The sequence below is a fragment of the Anneissia japonica genome, unplaced genomic scaffold, assembly GCF_011630105.1.
Source record: "Anneissia japonica isolate Jap-2015-1 unplaced genomic scaffold, ASM1163010v1 scaffold277_len1293397_cov203, whole genome shotgun sequence".
Lineage (NCBI taxonomy): Eukaryota > Metazoa > Echinodermata > Crinoidea > Comatulida > Comatulidae > Anneissia > Anneissia japonica.
Genome location: NW_022719460.1, coordinates 396471 through 416317, shown reverse-complemented (window position 1 = coordinate 416317; position 19847 = coordinate 396471). Strand labels below are relative to the sequence as shown.

The 19847-nt window shown below is 34.8% G+C and overlaps 1 protein-coding gene across 10 annotated transcripts in view; it reads left to right on the top strand.

Moving 5' to 3' along the window:
* The window catches only part of LOC117110909, a 79191-nt gene that overhangs the window by 45779 nt on the left and 13565 nt on the right, over positions 1–19847 (top strand). For 5 of the 10 annotated variants that reach the window (XM_033253738.1, XM_033253737.1, XM_033253733.1 and 2 more), the window contains exons 6-14: positions 714–1142; positions 1488–1529; positions 1754–2080; positions 2727–3038; positions 4452–4802; positions 14487–14546; positions 14609–14742; positions 14866–15071; positions 18184–18376. In XM_033253738.1, coding sequence (XP_033109629.1) covers positions 714–1142; positions 1488–1529; positions 1754–2080; positions 2727–3038; positions 4452–4802; positions 14487–14546; positions 14609–14742; positions 14866–15071; positions 18184–18376 — 2054 coding nt within the window. The remainder of the gene's footprint in view (positions 1–713; positions 1143–1487; positions 1530–1753; positions 2081–2726; positions 3039–4451; positions 4803–14486; positions 14547–14608; positions 14743–14865; positions 15072–18183; positions 18377–19847) is intronic. The other 5 variants (XM_033253734.1, XM_033253736.1, XM_033253741.1 and 2 more) reach the window with 5 other exon arrangements.

Genomic DNA, 19847 nt, shown 5'->3' with positions numbered 1-19847 from the left:
ATTTAAGTATATATATACTCTATATATATATAGTATAAAGTAAATATAACAAATAAAATAGTAACTGGTCAGGTAATAGAATTAAAATATATAAAATATATAACATATATAACATAACATATTTAATTTTATAATTAGATGTTAAAAGAAACGTATTGTATTTGCATTAGTATAAAACAAAAGTAAGTGTATTTAAAAAAAATAAACTTAACATGATGCTAAAAAGTTTCATTCAGATTTATTGATAGATAGGGTGTTTAAATCTTGCATGTCCCAGTTTAAGTGTCCCCACATACACACCCTATACTCTGGAATGTAACCAAAATTGCAAACCTTTTTCTTTGGCCACAACGAGCCATTCCAGAAAGGTATACATACAGGTGCCTTTATCTTTTTTATTTAGATATCTACAGGGACAGATTTAGAGGCCCCCATCCATTTGAAAAGTTAAAAAAACTAAGAAAAAAGAAAGTAAGAAAGAAAATGTAATAATTAATCTAAACTGTAGGAAGGAGGCTGCTAACAAACTGACAGACAACCACACAAACAAAATCGGATGCGGTGGTAATCATAATTTCATACCATAATAACTATAACCGAAATAATAAATACTTGAATATAAGAATTACAGGCATGTGATCTTTACATACGGTATTGCACTTTTTCGACAAATACAATGCTTATATTAGTATTTCAATAATTTTCTCCCCCAGATTGCAAACTTTATCAAACAAATAAGGAGTATAGGTATCGATATAATCTACCACGTTTACCTAAATGTGCCACTCGTTTTGAGTTCTCCGTCAAAGCATCAAATGACGTACACATCGCACTGTCGGCAGAAAATGAAAATCTCACCCCAATGTACGAAATCGTCATAGGAGGATGGAACAACAAGAAGTCGGTCATTAGACGATGCCAACAATGTGAAAACCGTACTTTGTATGAAAAAAGTCTCGGCTTTCTGAACCAAAATAGGTATAACCAATTCTGGATCCGGTTCGTTAATGGTGAAATTGCGGTGGGATATATCGGAGACCGCGCTTTTATGACGTATAAGGATCCTAACCCACTTGATATCAACTACGTGGGTTATAGCACAGGTTGGGGAAGTACTGGAAACTTTGAATTCTGTGGCATAGGTGAGTAAATGGATACTACTACAACAACGACAATAACAAAAACAACAACAAAACAAAAAAAAAACAACAGCAACAAAAACAACAACAAAACAATAACAAAACAACAACAAAAACAATAACAAAAAAGAACAACAAAAAAACAAAAAAACAACAACAAAACAACAACAGAAAACAACAACAAAAAAATAACAACAACAAAATAATAACCACAAAAAAAAAATAATAATAAGATTTCAGTTTGTCTACATTTCGAAGGCGATTGTTCATGCATTTCACTGTAATTTTGTGTTTAACATAGCTGTTATTTAATACAACCATTTATAATTAATTTCACATTGGTATTAGGTGGTGGTAATTCAATGTTTACTGAAGATATCATAGGTGAACGTAAGTAAAATATCCTTTTTAAATGTATTATTATTTCATTACTTTCAACTTTTACGATAAATAACGATAACATTAACTTGATAATAAATGAAATAATAATGTTATATTCAAATGATTTCACTGAATTGATACAATAGACAATATTCTGGAAAGCTCTTCTCAGGGCTCCAGTTTTGAAAAAAATAATTTAAGTGAATGAAATATAATATTGATTTTATTAATAGTACGTTTGGTTGAATCAAATGCTACTGGTTTGGTTGAAGTGCAGTATGATGGTAATTGGAGTTATATATGTGGGGACGCCTGGACTTATCTTGAAGCTGTGGCCGTCTGTAGAGATCTCGGATTTTTTGCGGCTGAGCAGGAATATGTAGAAGATATTACCGGGGATATTACGCAGTCTGATATGCCAGAAATATATATATCAGAAATTGCTAAATTAGAGTGTGAAGGAAGCGATAATTTTCTTCAGCATTGCAATATAACGCCTCCAAACGTATCAATCACGTGTCAGCATATTGCGGGAGTTGTATGCAGTAATCCTACGACAGGTAATAAATAATAATTATATTGGTAGGCTTATAATGATTTTTGGTTAATTTAATCCATAAATTATGTCGGCTTTCCATTAAAACAAACAGTATGACTTTAATCTAAAAATAGGCTTACATATTAAAACATAAACATAAACTGTCAAATTCATGAACAAATAATTACAAACTGAGGTATATGTGATACCGAACTAGCCCTTCGCAAACGAATTAATAGGACTAATCATGATTTTTTTTTTGGATGTTGGGGCGGGGGAAGATTGGGGTTGCATTTTTGTTTGTTATAGCTGAAAGTTGAATAAGAATAAATAATGTAAGTTACACAGATCATCTCGGATTTTCAGGTAGCAGTACCTAAAGCTATTTGCTTAAAGAATATACGTATTAGACATGTTAACCGCAGTTTTATTCCTCCAGTCAATTTAAATATTTAGGCTATGTTGACTATATTTATATGTTTTTGCAATATATCATACTGGTATGTTGTTTTCATTCGGTTGCAATTTAGCATAAAAGATATAAATGACTTGAATTCTCCTGGTTTCATTAAATTGAATTTGTGAGATGTATTCCAGATCAATATTTAGGTGTATGACATTTTTTCCAGGTGAATAAACACATTTGACCTGTTTTATACTCTATCCAGATCTACGATTGGAAGGTGGCAATGGGCCTCACGAAGGACGTGTCGAAGTTCTTATTAATGGAACGTGGGGAACAATATGTAAAGATAACTGGGGGTTCCCGGACGGTTGGGTTGTATGTCGCCAATTTAGATACTTGTACTTGGATGCTTATCATGATAGATTCGGCGAAGGACGTGGACCAATGCTGTTGACCAACATGAGGTGTAACAGACATAATTACCGATTGCTTGAATGTAGTCATACCAAATTAACATTTGAAAACTGCAGTGCGGGCACTATTGCCACCGTTGTTTGTTCAAACGAACCCATAGGTAAGTTCAGTTAGACCTGCTTTAATAGTTATGTCCTTACTTGAAACATCTTAGTAAGTTGATTTCGATCGTAACTAAAAGTTAATCATCATCGTTGTCTTTGTCGTCGTCGTGATCATTGTCATCGTCATTGCCATAATCGTTAAACAACCTTCGAGAAGTGCAGACTATATAATGTGGGTACAATACTGTATGGCATGTTGTTCGTCTAAGCGCCTTTAACAAAACTTAGCATCATTGTATACGTCATTATCATTGTTATCATCATCTTCGTCATCCTCATAATGATGTCTTTATTATGTTTGTCAGATTTGGTCAATATTATTGTTGTATTTTATGTAACGGTTGACATTGGTGACTATTAATTTAAAAAAAAGTACTGGCAGTTTTGAAACATTTGGAATTATACCCAATACCTTTATTATAGAAAAATAAATAAACATTGTATCTAGTTCTGTCTAATATATGAAAGATTTAGCATAACAACACAAACATTTTAATATTTAAAAAGGTGGATCCATTTATCATATGCAAAAAAACTGAATACTGTTCCTGTAATAAAATAAAACCTGTCATGTGTTTTACGTCTAATGTAAAATAAGTCTTTCATTGGATTTAAGTTTTGATGGCAATTGGTTTTAGAACTAATTTTTTTATCAAGAGGATTTCGACCCTGGACCGCCACTGGTAGATTTAGTCATCGCTCTTCAATCCCAATCGTCGATTGCTACATATATAATTTCACGTTTCAATTTAGGAGGTATTGTAAGGAATAAAATATCATTTAAATAAATCTTTTAAAACATTACACGTATTGAGACTTCAGCTCTAAAGGTTGATTACATAAAGAACACTAAAATTATGCTACCATAACCAATGGGAAAAACTTCATTTTTCCTTCACCCTGCTAGCACCATTAATAGAGCCCTAGAAGCCGCAGACTCAATTAACTTGCATTATATCACCTTCGTTCAAAATATGCCGCCTATTTAATAGTATAATTATCATTACCATTGTCATTTAGACCTCTTTGCAGTGTAAAAATCTGCATTTCCGGGCATCTACAAAGCATCCTTTCAAAAAATACTAATTGGCTCATGTTTAATATTATAACCTGTTTATTCTATGCTGTCGTTGATAGCTTTTTCAGTCGTGTAAATCGTTAAAATTGGGTCCACGGCAGTCAGTAGTAACACGCGTAAAATGGGTTCGCTTTTGGATTGTGTTATTTAAAAAATCCTGTCGACGGTATTGTGTAGTCCTATATTGTTGACAAAAAAACAAACAAACAAACAAACAAATAAACAAACAAACAAACAAACAACAAATTTATTTTAACATATACTTTACATTTCTTATTAGATAAGCTAATTTCAATCGTTCAACACTTAATGGTAATGTTATTCTTCTAAGGTGGTTTTCGTCTGAACCAAAATGGTTCAGTAAATAACATCTCAGGCATTGTTGAGATAGAATACAAAGGAATCTGGGGCGTAGTTGGAACTGCAGATAATTGGAATAATTGGAACGAATTCGGTGGAGAAATGGTTTGCAAAGAGCTTGGTCATCCGTATTCAAATCACTCAAGTATAAACTTAGATTTGAAATTATATAAGGTGATGTGGCTGAAATGGTTACGCTGTTACGATTGGTCGGATTCATTTAGGACGTGTTATACCTCTGGAATGAAGAACTTCACATCGTGCTACAATAATCCTCACAAAGCTTGCACAGTCGCATACGTTGAGTGCGGAGTTTCAGTACGTAAGTAAATGCAATTTTGCCGCTGCCATTTTAAAATGTTTGTAAAAAAAGTTTACAATATTTCGTAACAACATTAACCCATTATTGTATACAGTGCTTGTATAACTATATTACATCTACGCTTACATGGTTAAATGTTAGTTAACAGTTTACATATTAGGCTATTACAAAATGTTAAAACAATTACTTGTATTGCCCTCTCTTGTATACACCATCTTATCACTAAAGACTAAATCTAGCAGCCACGAGGAACATTGTTTAAATATTCATCAGAATAATTATTTCGTCATCAGCAAATTATGTATGACTCGTATTGTACACCGGATCGACCCAACACAGGTTTCTGCGATTGGCCTCACACCAAGGTATCTCTAGAATTTGGAAAGTGTTTCGTGTACAAAATAAAAATTAGGCCTATAAACAGATAGTCAATAGCTGAAAAGAACTTTTAAATAAAAATGTGACAAATAAATTTTGGAGCAGATTTATTGTAGTTTCAGTTTTATTACATCACTGTTTTTGTTTTGTACAGCCAGTGTAGGCATGGGGTACAGTTCTTGGGGTGAGGAGGGATCCTTATGAGAAAGGTGGGATGCATATGACTATGATCGGACCGAATGGTTTTACAGTAGGAGGGTTATTTAGGACTAGAATAGAAGCAATTATTGCAAAGGCGTTAGGGTAGCACTAACTGTCGTATGACAAAATAATAGCTAAAAACAACTTTTAAATAATGCGACCAAGGACTTTTGATGTGACAAATATATTTTGGAGCAGATTTATTTCATTATCTTGTTTTAAAACCATTATAGAATTTGAAATGTATTGAATTGAATACAATTTGAGAAAAATTGATACTGTCATGGGAATAGGCATAGTTATAAGCCTATTTGTCTTAATATTAAAATATTACAATGTTTGTGTTAAATTAGCTGTAATTAATACCAATACCTTGTCAATAATAGGCATAATTAATAGGCTAAATGTTATTTATTAATCAACATTATTAATAACTATTAATAATAATAAGTATTATTTAACTTTTGGGGTAATATTCGTATATTAAAGCTGATTATTAAAGTAAAATGATGATGATGTGAGTATACTGTGATATCGATTTCCATGTTTCTTTGCTTCATATTTATAACTTTACAATTATAGTGTCTGGTCTAATATACAAATGTCTGCATAACAGACTCGGCCGGCATTCGCAAAAGTCTGGTTTTCCTAAAATAAAAAGAAACACCTTATGTTAGCATCTGTTTCCAGTGGTGGGGCCAGAAATTTGCCGACAAGGTGACGACGTAGCCTCGGTCGTCTTCCCGGAATAAAAAAATCCCTGTTGGAGTTCATAGGGAGAGTTCTTATGGCTTAATTTGGTCCTAAATGTGCATTTAGACCACAATATTAGTGATTGGCTATCATTTAGATAGGCAAATTATTATTTTTTTTTAATTTTTGGTCTGAGGACTAGACGTTCGTCGGACGACAGGAGGCCCAGGCCTGTCCGACTGGTGGGGGAACCCCTCACCTGCTGGCACTACCACTGTCGGTTTCTACAAGGGCGGACAGATATATTACTATAATAGGTCTACTGCTGTTTTACCGAACATATTCTGTTCTACAAATTCCCATACAAATAATCTTTATAATAATAATAATTTAGTTATCTAGTGAATGGACCATAATTGAAAGGTTTCGTCTTATATAAACTATAAAATAAAAACGATAATTTATTCTGAAAATAGTCTGACTCTTGATTTCATGCTTAGTCTAAACTAAAACAAGGTGTCACTACAACTTTCAGGAGTATTTTTAACATTCAATGTCATTGTCAATGTCATAATACACTTAGGCAGAAGATGGCGCTGCTACATCGGGGACGTGTCTGTCCACGCTCATATAAAATTGTCACTAAAAAAGCAACAGGTCCCGATGGTGTAAGTGGAAAAGTTTTAAAGGAATGCAATGAGCAGCTATCCGATTCTGGGCACATGAAGTGCCCAGAATCTGGAAAAAATATGTAATTCATCCTTTGCCGAAATTTAACAGACCGAACAATTTGAACGGTTATAGGCCCATTGCTCTCACTGCCATACCAATGGAATGTCTTGAGAAACTGGTTAAGAACGAAATTTTAACTGAGGCTGAAAGTAAATTAGATCCCTGTCAATTTGCACACCGCCCTAAAAGAGGAGTAGAAGATGCGGTGACTACTTTAATACATAATGTTCTTGATCATGTTGACATTTTCAGAGCCATATATATAAAGAGTTGCAACATTCCACTCCCTGTCTCTTATACACATCTAGATGTGTATAAGAGACAGCATATACATACATACGCACATACATACATAATATACAAATATACTTATATAGATAACAAAAATTTAAAGCAACAATACTGTACATTAGGTTTTGAATGTTAAAAAGACTAAGGAAATTATAATCGACCTTAGAAAGGTAAATAGCATGATGAGCTGACAATTATGGAGGATAAAGTTGAAGTGGTTAGGCATCATAAGTACCTAGGCACGGTTATAGATGATAAACTTAATGGAAAGGAGAACACTAAGCAAGTCACCAGTAAATGTTACAAGAGGCTTTAATTTTTAAGAAGAATGAAGAAATTCCATGTATGCAACAAGATCATGGCACTATTTATGAATATGTAATGTTATCTGTCTTAACATTTAGTGCAATAGAATGGTATAACAGTCTAAATAAAGTGCACATGAAGAAAATTCTTAAGATCAGTAAATCTGCTCAGAAAGTAATAGGAACTGAAATTAAGAAACCTGATGAAGTTGTAAGAAGTGCAATGATGAAGAAATTTGAATTAATTATGTCAGATAGTAGTCAACCCCCTTCATAAGTAGTTCGAGCTGGTCGTATTCTGCATCCACGATGGAATACTGAACGAATTAGAAAATCTTCCCTCCCGTCAGCCATGAGGCAATTTAATTTATTGTGGAAAAGGTAAAAATGCAATTGTATAAATAGAATTAGGTATGATGCTGTACAATCAATCTCCACATTTTAATCCGTTTTAACTGCTTTTTATATTTTCTAATCTCGTGTCTTATCTCAATTTTTCCCCTTTTGAAACTCTAATAACGTTTTAATGTGTGACCGTTTTAGGCAATTTTATGTGTACATTCAATCTAAATTTCTTTTTAGCGTTTTTTACTATGCTAAAAAGAAAAGATCGACGTTTCGACTCCTTCATGGTGTCATTTTCAAGATCAAATGATGAAGTATAAAATATACAGCAACTATAATCAATAGCAAATATCTTTTTGCTATTGATTATAGTTGCTGTATATTCTATACTTCATCATTGATCTTGAAAATGACACCATGAAGGAGTCGAAACGTCGGTCTTTTATTTTTAGCATTATTTTTATATTAAATGTTTTTTACTACCTTTGACAATAAATTATATTGAATTGAATTGAATAAGAATACACTGTACAGACCCTTTTGTTCTTGTTAGCAACAAATACAGTACAAGACGTTGCTTCGTCATACATTGAATAATAAAAAATGTAATTCAAATTTATGAGAGATATAAAAGACTCCAGCAAACATTTATTGACTATAATTACACTTCATAACCGAGGCCCTATAACACGCTGACATATCGAGGTCTTGCCCAAGCTGAAAACTTCGTAAGCTTGACTGCATGCAATTCCACTCGTTCCAACGCTCGCTGTGATTCGGTAGACACGACTCATGATACCGCCGTCACGCTTCCTGGATCTTGTAATTGATTATTCAGGATATTTAAATATAATGTTCGCCTCGTGGCTGCTAGATTTTTTAGTCTTTATCCATTTTCAGAGCCATATATATAAAGAGTTGCAACATTCCACTCCTCGGTTTGCAAAAGTCACGTGGTACACACCGTCCATTTTTGTGTCCAAATCTTCCCGATGAACACATACAAAGTATATGAGTTAGGTATATTACATAGTATTTTCACATGTTTATTCGCGTTTATAATGTTATTACTTAATTAATAACTATTTAATATCAAAAGCGTGATTAGAATTTATCTTTAGAATTTATTTAGAAAAAACGCGCGCTTGATAATTAAATGCGAATTACATGTAATTACATAGAAATTATAATTAGAACGCGGATTGCGTTGGACAACACGCACGAATCGCGTTGGACACGGAATGGCTTCTAAACTCTCAATGTCGCAACTCTTTCTATCTATGGCTCTGCCCATTTTATTGGAACAGCGCCACCAATGTGATGCCGGCCGCATTTTTTTTCATAGGTAAGATTGGTAAAATTTCATAGACAATAGACAAAAGACAATAGACTTTATTTCTCTAAAACAACGCTCCTCATAGACCATATTTTGCACATGCGCTACTTTCAAGTCTGTGTCAGCCCATGGTCAGCCTGATATCCCGCCTGATATCAGCTGCCCTATAGACTACATCATCGCAATAGGACCAAGTTTTCAGCCCTTTCCTTGTATGGGTCTTGAATTTGAATCAATGTAAAAATGAAACCAGTGATTGAATTGACTGAGTTGGTTACGAAATTTTTATACATTAGCCTAAATTGAGGCGCTAATGAACTTTAGTACTCCAACCTACCCTAACCATGGAGGAAATATTGTGGTATAATTTGCAAGAAGCTCGCCAATTGGTGGACGCGGTTTACAAACCAGCGCATAGTAAGCCTAGATAAGCAAGTTGAGCAAAAGCGCTAGGCCAATGCGAAAACATAATGACAAAGCAAAGTCACAATGTGCCCGGTGCAGCAGAAATGCACATGCGCGAGATAAGTGTCCAACGAAAGACGCAAAGTGCCAAAAATGCAGCAAGAAGGGTCACTTCGTATGGATGTGTTTGTTCGCAGCAGCACCACAAAATGTAAGTGAATCATTTTATCTCGATGAGATCCACATAGATGCGGTAACTACTAGTAAACCATGGACTAGTACTGTAAAGATTAACTTTTCCAAAGAATTCAAGTTAGATTTAAGATTAGACTCGAGTGCTGATGTCGCTGTACTGTAGGCCTAGTTCCTATTCTGATTGGTCAGTTGTTTTATTAAAACTCGAAAAGGTTGATTATTAACATGTCATACAATATTTGAGCTGAAATGAATGACATTAACCTATTTATGACTATAATAATCATCTGACATTGTCACAACTGGTAAAGTCAATATTTGATTATGTAAAGTAAACATATATGTTTTATGGCCATCTATAATTTGGCTGCAAAATCACCTTGACCTAAAATGGACATCACAACGAACTTTGATATGGTATTTAACACAAAATCACCTTAAATGACCTTAACTGACATACATATTATCCTAATGACCATCTGACTGTGTCACAAATGGTATATTTTCTTGACCATAAAAACATAGTTTTAAACATAAAAATTATAATTTAAAGTGATTTAAAGCTAAGATATTAATAAAATAGTTTTTGCATGGCAGCCATTTTGAAATTAAAGATGGCTGCCAAAATGACCTTGAATGAAGTAATGTAGTTTCTTGTAAAAAAAATTAATTTCGATCAGGGAGTTATACTATAACAACTCCCTGGTATGATTCAGATGTAAAACGTGAAAGGTAATTATTAAGATGCCATAAAATATTTGACCTGAAATGACCTTGAATGACCTTAAATCAATGACCATAAATGAACAATCTGCTCAGGTTATTCATTTAATGACCTTAAATTATAATTACCTTAAATGAACAATCTTAAGTCTGTCTCTTATACACATCTAGATGTGTATAAGAGACAGGTATAATACTTAAACAAGTTACATCTGTAACTTAATTATCCTTAGTTTTTTTTTTTTCTTATTTTAATTTATTTCTTCCGAAAGTGTACTTTCTATCACATATAATTCCACTGTCTTAGTTAGGCCTAGGCCTAGTCTTATGCCTCATCGTCCCCCGCTACACAGTACATCAGGAGCCCCTCCCCCATACAGTACAGACGTTTGCTAGGTAACAACGTGATTGCACCTTCCTTCCCAGGTGTTCATGTAACATTGATATAATTGTTAGCTAACCAGTTGTGTGTATTTCTTTGTGAAAATGAGTACCGCGGCGTACTCATTTTCACAAAGCATCATTTGCATCCCCTCTTGGAAAGAGGGATTCGAAATAATTGTCTCCATATCTTCGCTAATTAAATTAATCACCGTAATTTAGCTTACACTTATGAATTTAGGGAGCACTTAAAATGTGAAATAATCATTTCACGACACTCCAAACTTTATTCATTCATTAGGCCTACATAATAGTTTCATATTGCTGTACTATACTCCAACATCACTGGCGCATGGTAACAACCAACTGACTGCAGACCATTTCCGGTCACACATACTCTCCATAACACAGCACCCCCTAGTTCCGTCACCTCTGGATAAGCAAGTTGAGCAAAAGCGCTAGGCCAATGCGAAAACATAATGACAAAGCAAAGTCACAATGTGCCCGGTGCAGCAGAAATGCACATGCGCGAGATAAGTGTCCAACGAAAGACACAAAGTGCCAAAAATGCAGCAAGAAGGGTCACTTCGTGTTTGTTCGCAGCAGCACCACAAAATGTAAGTGAATCATTTTATCTCGATGAGATCCACATAGATGCCGTAAAACCATGGACTAGTACTGTAAAGATTAACTTTTCCAAAGAATTCAAGTTAGACTCGAGTGCTGATGTCGCTGTACTGTAGTTCCTAAGGAACTAGCAGCTAAGTGTATCAAGAAGCTTAAAAAGCCAAACGTAACATTGCATGGACCTGGACATGATGAGCTCAAAGTAATAGGCATGTTCATGGCCAAATTTGAGGTTGTGTGCAATGGAACTAAAATGATCGCGAAGCGAAACAGTTACGTGGTTGAAAACTTACGACAAGCGCTACTAAGCAGCAGTGACGGCGTCAGCGGGGGCGGTGCAGGAGGCTTAAGGCTCCCCCATCGGTCTGGTCAATCCCCCATCTGCCAATGCTCGTGGGGCAGTCGGACCAAAAAAAAAGATAGGCCTAATTTTCCCATCCCAGCCATTTCCGGCCATTTAGAAGTCCCAATTTAAAAAAAAAAATCTTGTTTTTGGGAGGAGCGCCTACCCCCTCCCACCATACCCACTCCCGGCTCCGGCCTTCGGCCCTCAGGTAATGCTGCACGCTATAGTTACACCCATAAATACTTAGCTCGCCTGGAAGTCCATAAATTAATCCTAGAGCCGCTACTGCTAAGCAGGCCGATCATTGAGAAATTGGGGCTCATAACCTGACACGAAGTCGATGAAATTATTAACGACGGTACCGATGTCAGAAAGGAGTACGACAGGTTTAGATAAGCTCAAAGGCAATTACTCTATCGAATTGAAACCAGACGCCAAACCTTTACATGTTAAACACTCCACGCAGAATCCCGATACCCTTGCTCTCAAAAGTAAAAAGCGAGCTGGAGTAAATGGAAGCACTCGGTATAATTCGGAGAGAAAAGCCAATAGAGCGGTGCACAAAAATTGTGGTAGTTCCAAAGAAGAACGGCTAAGACGTGAGGATCTGTGTTGACCTCACAAAATTGAACGCGAGTGTGAAACTTGAAGTTTACCCTATGCCCGTTGCTGACCATACACTTGCAGGTATTTCAGGAGCTAAGGTATTCTCTAAGCTGGACACGAATGGCAGTTTCTGACAAATTCCGTTTTCAAGGAATCGGCTAAACTCACGACGTTCATAACGCCATTTGGTCGTTACTACTTTACACGGTTACCATACGGTCTTAACTCAACAAGCGAACACTTTCAAAACAAAATGTTCAAGATAATCGAAAGAACTGGACGGCGTAGCGTGCATAGTTGGTGATGTTCTTAACTACGGTAATGATCAAGCTGAACACGACCGTAGACTCAAAGCTGTACTTGAATACATGAGAAAAGCCGCTGTAAAGCTGACTTCGAAGAAATGCCAGTTTAAGAAGCGATAGGTTAAATTTGTTGGGAATGTCATCAATTCCAAGGGGATAAAACCCGATCCAGATAAGATTAATGCGATAGAACAATTGAAACCACCCAGTGATGCCGGCGGCGTGCGTTGGATGAGCAGGATGATGGCGAAGGAGGGCCGATAGCATACGCATCAAGGTCAATGTCTCCAACCAAACAAAGGTATGCTCAGGTATAGAAGGAGGCACTCGCGTCCACATGGGTATGCGAAAATTCAGCATTAACCTTTTGGTGTGAAGTTCATGATAGAGACAGACCACAAGCCACTTATTGCCTTGTTAGGTAGTAAAGCGATTAGTGAGTTGCCCCCACGAACGTTTCCGAATACGCCTAATGAGATATGATTATGACCCAATCTACGTGCCTGGGAAGTACATGCACGCAGTGAACACTATCGTGAGCCCCTTTGGAGTCTACCGAAAAAATGCGAAGGATGCACTGGAAACTCAAGTTGAAGCATACATTAACTGTGTCGTAGGAAACCTACCAGCATCCGACAAACGCTTACAGCAAATACGCGATGCTACCGCAACATTGAAAGTCGTGGCGACTGACTTGTTTTACTTGAAAGGGAACACTTGTTTATTGTCGACTACTACTCGCAGTTCGTCGAAGTAGAATTCTTAACCACGACGACGAGTGATGTAATAGTTGAAAAGATGAAGGCAATATTTGTGAGGCATGGTATTCCTGACACTTTGATATCTGATGGTCCTCAATATGATTCAGACGCATTCAATGCATTCACAAACGACTAAGCTTTTGAACACAGAATATCAAATCCTCGCTATCCACAAGCAGATGGAGAAGCTGTACAGACAGTCAAAGCCTTGATCAAGTTTTGTCCTCTCTTAAAAATTTGAAGTCCCAATGGTCTATTCTAGGTCGCTGGGGCCCCTTAAGGGATTTTAATAGGTTTCTGAAAAACGCATAATAAATGTTTACTGTACTGTAACTTTCTGCAAATGTTAGTTTTGATTGTTGGGTAAAATGTTTTGGGCTTCCGAAAAATCATAGCAAAATTGTTTGACTTGTTTACCTAGATCAAAGTCATGTGCCCCAAAATTGCAATTTAGGGGCCAAAAACTTACCTTTTCCCCCATAAACCCCATGTAAACGACACTAAAAAAAATCCTATGCTCATAAAATGTTACGCCTTATGTGGAATATGTTGTCTGTCTCTTATACACATCTAGATGTGTATAAGAGACAGCAAGAACGCTGTCCAATCTCATCTTCTCGATCGACAGCACGTTCTCTAATCACTTTCTTTCCACATTTGCCCAACTCCGCTGTGGAGCGGGACCTATCTTCCTTATCTGAAAACATAACTAACCTATATTTACCACTATGAATCAAATAATCTAAATTTTTATTCACCAAAAATTTTCTCACATGTTCTGCCGCCGTGCAGTTTGAAGAAGAGGTCGAAGGTCACAGAAGGCAGGAGTTGGGTAATTTTAGTTTTGAAAACTGGTGAGCCGCCAAGCAGCTGGGGAAACGCGAATTGATTCGAAACCGAGAGAGGACGCAGTATAATCTAAGCCAACTGTTAGGTGGCAGTTTTTCTGCTCAATCATCGCCCATCTACTTGTGACTTTACAGCTCTAGCTGTATTTCTACATTTGAACGTAAGCTAACCACGATCATCTTTTCTTTCTTTTGTGTTCATCCAGACCCGATATCGACAACCACAACGGCTTCTAAAACCACGCTCGAGTCTTCAACCTCTAAAGGTAATTACCATAAATGTGTTAGTTACTGCCACCTCTCAAAAACATTACATCATTAATTATAGAAGCTTACGTTCTTTTAGAAACATCTACTGGTAGAAATGTTAGTTCATCTGTTGCTGGCATTACTTCAAGTGAGAATACATCAACAGAGAAGTATATTTCAGTATCGGAGCGTGACACGCCGGAATATTGTAATGTGAGTTTTTTATTATATTAAAAAAACAGTACAGTTTTGTACATATTGTTTCTTATGCCCACCTGGAGAATATATGTTTATTCCACACTGATGGAGGCTGTTTTTCTTTTCTTTCTTTTTCAGATTCCTCTTCTGTTGCGTTTCAATTTATATTATTCATTGCATTATTCTGCTTGCTGTGTCTGGGGTTTTTCCCATATATGCTGGTGCCACCCCTTGTTTGCAGGTTTGAGTTTCATACCGCTGGCTATAGTGACCAGGCCTATACGATATACTTGCAGACCTAACCCCGAGATTAGTGGAGATAAGTTTAAGTTAGAAATTAACTTGTAGGTTGCAGCTGGGAAATCATAGTATATAATTTAAAGAAAGAGTATGTCCACTCTTAAAAGTAAGCGCTGCTGTTTAAACACCAATTAGAAAAAAGGTGTTGATTTTTATAACTTCTTTTTTCGGGAGGTTTGTGGTGGTAGGCCTAAGAGTAAAGTATTTTTTATGAATTTTATGAACTTTAAATTGTCAAATTAAAACACAATTAAAAGTATTTGCAAAGTAATGGAATGGAATGGTGCGAGATCTCCTGGCATTTAGTTGCAATATTACTTATTTTGATTTAAATCAAGTTTGTTTTAAGTTTGTTAGACATTTTTTTTTTTTTTTGTACTTGATTGTTTATGGTATTGTTATTATACAATTGATTTTGTCAATGTGCATTTTTATTTTTAATTTAGTTTAATAAGTTTTATACAATTGTATTTATGTACCTCACTGCCTTTTGTAAGAACACCCAGTGGGTGAAAGAGTCTCATGAATAAATAAAGATTATTATTATTATTATTATTGTTATTATTATTATTATTATTATTATTAATATTATTCCTGAAGTGGAAACGTGTAGGGAATTCCAAAGATGTAAGTCAACAAAATCCAAATGGTATTAGTCCATAAACAGTGAAGATCTCGCACATCTTCACATATATATTTAATTTTTCCCACATATCCCAGGTTATTCCGCATTTTTTTAAAGACTTATAATTTAAAGACTTGTAATAACACCATTACCGAAACTTTCCCCAGTAGCAACTCTTAACGATTACCGACCCATTTCTTTAATTTCTGTTATAATTAAATGTTTTGAATGCACTGTTCTAAGGGGAGGGGGAAGGGGAAAGAGGGGATGCTCCGGCTACCTAGCCAGGATAGCCAGCGTTTTGTTGACAATACCGGGTACATAAACAAAACTATTTTTAATAAAGCCCTGTACAATTTGAGATTCAATGTATGTTAAATTTCAGTACCCAAACTATTTAAATGCAAACATTTCCTTAGTCAAACTAAAAATAAATAGGCATACTGATCAATTTTTAGTAACACGTCGGTGAATTAGGTAGGCCCTTATAACGTTAATACTGTACTGCATGTGTGTTTGATGCTGACAACTGCAGTTTCAGTCACTGCATGACCGTTTATGTTTTTAATAAAATAAAATAAAATAAATAAATAAAATTTCTTTTAATATTAAATTCATTTTTCCCTGAATTTGTGTTAATTCTTTATCAGGCATTGACTTTGTGCTAAATGCGTGATAAATTTATGATCTCGCATGTGTTTCTGCAAAATGCGCGTATCATCCAAAATCACTTTGAAATGCGGGACCGTCAATTGGTAACTATGTGAAGTGGCAATTTAATGTGCAAACAATTGTCAAAAAGGCACAAAAAAGAAGTTATTTTTTTCGTAGGCTTAAATCATTCGGAATACATCCGTCTATAATTTTTATGGTCAGTAATAGATAGCATCCTAACATTATCTGTATGTGTGGTAGGGGGCGCTACCGAAAACGATGTACCTTTAATTGCAAATAGCAAAATAAGACATCACATTAGACCAAGTTAGACCAATATCGCTAACGCCCTTATTTGCTGGAGTACTTGAGCATTTTGTTAATTTTTGGATGCTTTCTGGTCAAAACGGCAATAAACCAAAATGGCAATGACCAAAACGGCAAAAAACCAAAACGGCAACACTTTTTGACCAGAAGGGCAATGGACCAAGGACAATAAGTCAAAATGGCAAGACCAAAACGGCAATAGGCCTAAGTCTAAACGGCAATAAACAAAAATGGTCTATGAAAGTTTGCTTTAAGAATTAAAACGTATTTTCAATGTGGCCCTACATAAAACCAATTATAAACAAAGTGTACATAATTAATATGGTAAAACATGAGGCTAAATTATCATAGAAGTAAAACTTTAAAATACAGGCAAAATGAGGCTAAGTCAAAAACGCGAAATAATAAACCAATTAAAAACATGAAAGTGTACAACGATTAAATACGGTAAAAATGAGGCTAAATTTTCATAGAAGTAAAGAACTACAGCAACAAACAATAATAATAATAATAATAATAATAACAATTAAATAATAATAATAATAATAATAATAATACTAATAATGATAAAAATATTAATAACATACAAATAATGAAAAGATTGGGGGAAACAAAATATAAAAGCAGTAAATATTTAAATAAATGAAACTCAAATACTGACAAAATGAGGCTATTTATGTCATAAAAGTAAAAAATGCAAAATAATAATATTTTAATAATAATAATAATAATAATAAAACAATAATATTAAATAACACTTTAAAATATAGACAGAATGAAGCATCTAAATAATTCGTCATAGAAGATGTGTAAAAAAAAAAAACCTTATTAAACATTAAAACATTCAAAGCTAGAAAAAGAGCCCATGGCAATATTTGATTTGCCTATTGGGACAATTTTTTAAACAATTCAGAAAATTATAAACTGCGATCTGCACCTAATGGCACTTGTTATTCTTGGCATTAGGCCAAAAAATGTTTGTTTGCCCTCCTCCACCTGCTCCTAACTCCCTGAAAAAATAGTGGCAGAAACACAAAAAAAAAACTTTTAAAAAAGGGTTTTTTTAGCTTTTTTCTTTACAAATAAAAAAAAATGTGAGTGAATTTATCTTTATTTTTTGCTAGATGCCCTACAAATTAATCTAAAGTTGTTGTCTGATGTAAGATATTGCCATTCTAGGCCTCTGTGAGTTATTTTTATTCAATCTGATGAGTATTTAAAAAAAAAAACTTTTTCCACCCGCCCCTATTTGACTTTAACTTAAATTCTTTAACTTAACTTTTTTTTTTTTTTTTTTTTTTTTTTGCCCTTGATTTCGCTCCTTTACCCTTTTGGTCTGTTGCCGTTTTGGTACTTATCATGGCCATCTTGGTTCATTGCTGTTTTTGTTATTGCCGTTTTGGTCATTGCCATTTTGGTTTATTGCCGTTTTGACCAGAATTGTAAAGGCGTACAGTATTAGATAAGCAGAAGTTCGGAAATAGAAAACAAATATCGACAACTTACTATTTAGTTGACTTAAATCATCATTTGTGCTTTCACTTATGTAGACCAGGTACGAAAGCCAGAAATGAAACTACAGACTATAGTAAAGCTTTTGACCTCATCGACCATACTATCATTGTACAAATAAGAATAGAGACCATTCCATGGGTGTGTGATTTCCTCACAAATAGGGGCCAAAGGATAACTCTTAAAGGATGCTCTCTGAATGGAAACCAATTTCATGTGGTGTTCCACAAGGTACTAAATCTGGACCTACTTTATTTCAGATTATTGTGAACAATTCTGTTATTAATACTGAATAAAGATGGAAATTTGTTGATTTGGCAATTCCAGAGAGCTTTCGATTGCACGACGACAGTAGGACGTAGAACGTAATGACGTCACTAAAAGTCATCTGCGCATGCGAGAACGTTAAGGTCACCTCATCGAGTAGATTCTGGGATGCAATTTGGCCAAATCTACGTATGCAGAAAACGTAGGATGCCATGTAGGACAGTCACGCATGAGTGATTCCGTTCTAGCGTGGTGTCGTCGCACAAACTAAAAGCTCCCTAATAATGACGACTACAATGCAATGCAAATTAAAATTAATTCAGTGTAGTAGGCCTAACAATAACCATATGAAATTGATCCTAAAAAATGTAAAACAATGAATTTTTGTTTTAGAAAAGAAGAACCGTATGAACCGGTTCTTTATTAAATTGATGATACTGTTTTAGATACTGTTAATGAAATGAAATTAATTGTGTTATTTTACAAGATGACCTTAAAAGGTCAGCCTATGCTAAAGCATTGATGCGCAGTCACCTTACCAAATTTGGACTTCTGATCCTTAAAATCAGTGTCAATGTATATTCTTTTGTTCGCTCAGTACTCAAATATGCATCTCCGGTTTGGCATACATCTTTAAATTCAGTCCAAATCAAAGAGATCGAATCCGTTAAAGAACGAACATGCAAGATTATTTTGGGCCAACAGTTAATTCTTATGTATCTGCATTAGATACTCTTGGGCTAGAAAGTCTTGAACAATGCCGTGGGTTTTTATTAGCCAAATTTGGTATTAAAGAATGCTTTATGAAACTTACTTATCTTTTTAAGCACAATATGAATATAAGCACAGGGAAATCTCTCCGCTTGAATGCCAAACTTACTGAGTATTGGTATAAAAAAAATTAATCTGGAATAGCTTTAATTGATTTTAATATTTAACATGCAAAAGTCTCTATTGTCTTAAACTCTCTTTCTATGTGTTTTGCTATATGTCTTTGCTGTACTGAATTACTTTATTTTGTTTTAATGCTTTCATCTTGTATTTGTATGTTTGTATTTTAAACAATTTAATTGGTTTTTATAGTTTTTAATACTTTTTATATATCTGAATATTAAATTTGGCACAATTCAGTTTATTCTGCAATGCCATTTTATTTTTGAATAAACCAGATTTGAATTGAATTGATGCACAGTGGTCGACATTTTCGATCATTAAAGGCCATTGAGGCTGGATTCAAAAATAGTGTCTTCTCTAGAGCAATTAGGGCTCTATAAATAGTAGGTAAATTTTCGCACTTTCTTTCTTTGTATGCGTTTCTTCTGCCTTTTGGCCTGTGTTTTACCAACAGAACAAAACAAATTTCTATGTTCCCTGTCTCTTATACACATCTAGATGTGTATAAGAGACAGGTATTTTTTATGAATTTTATGAACTT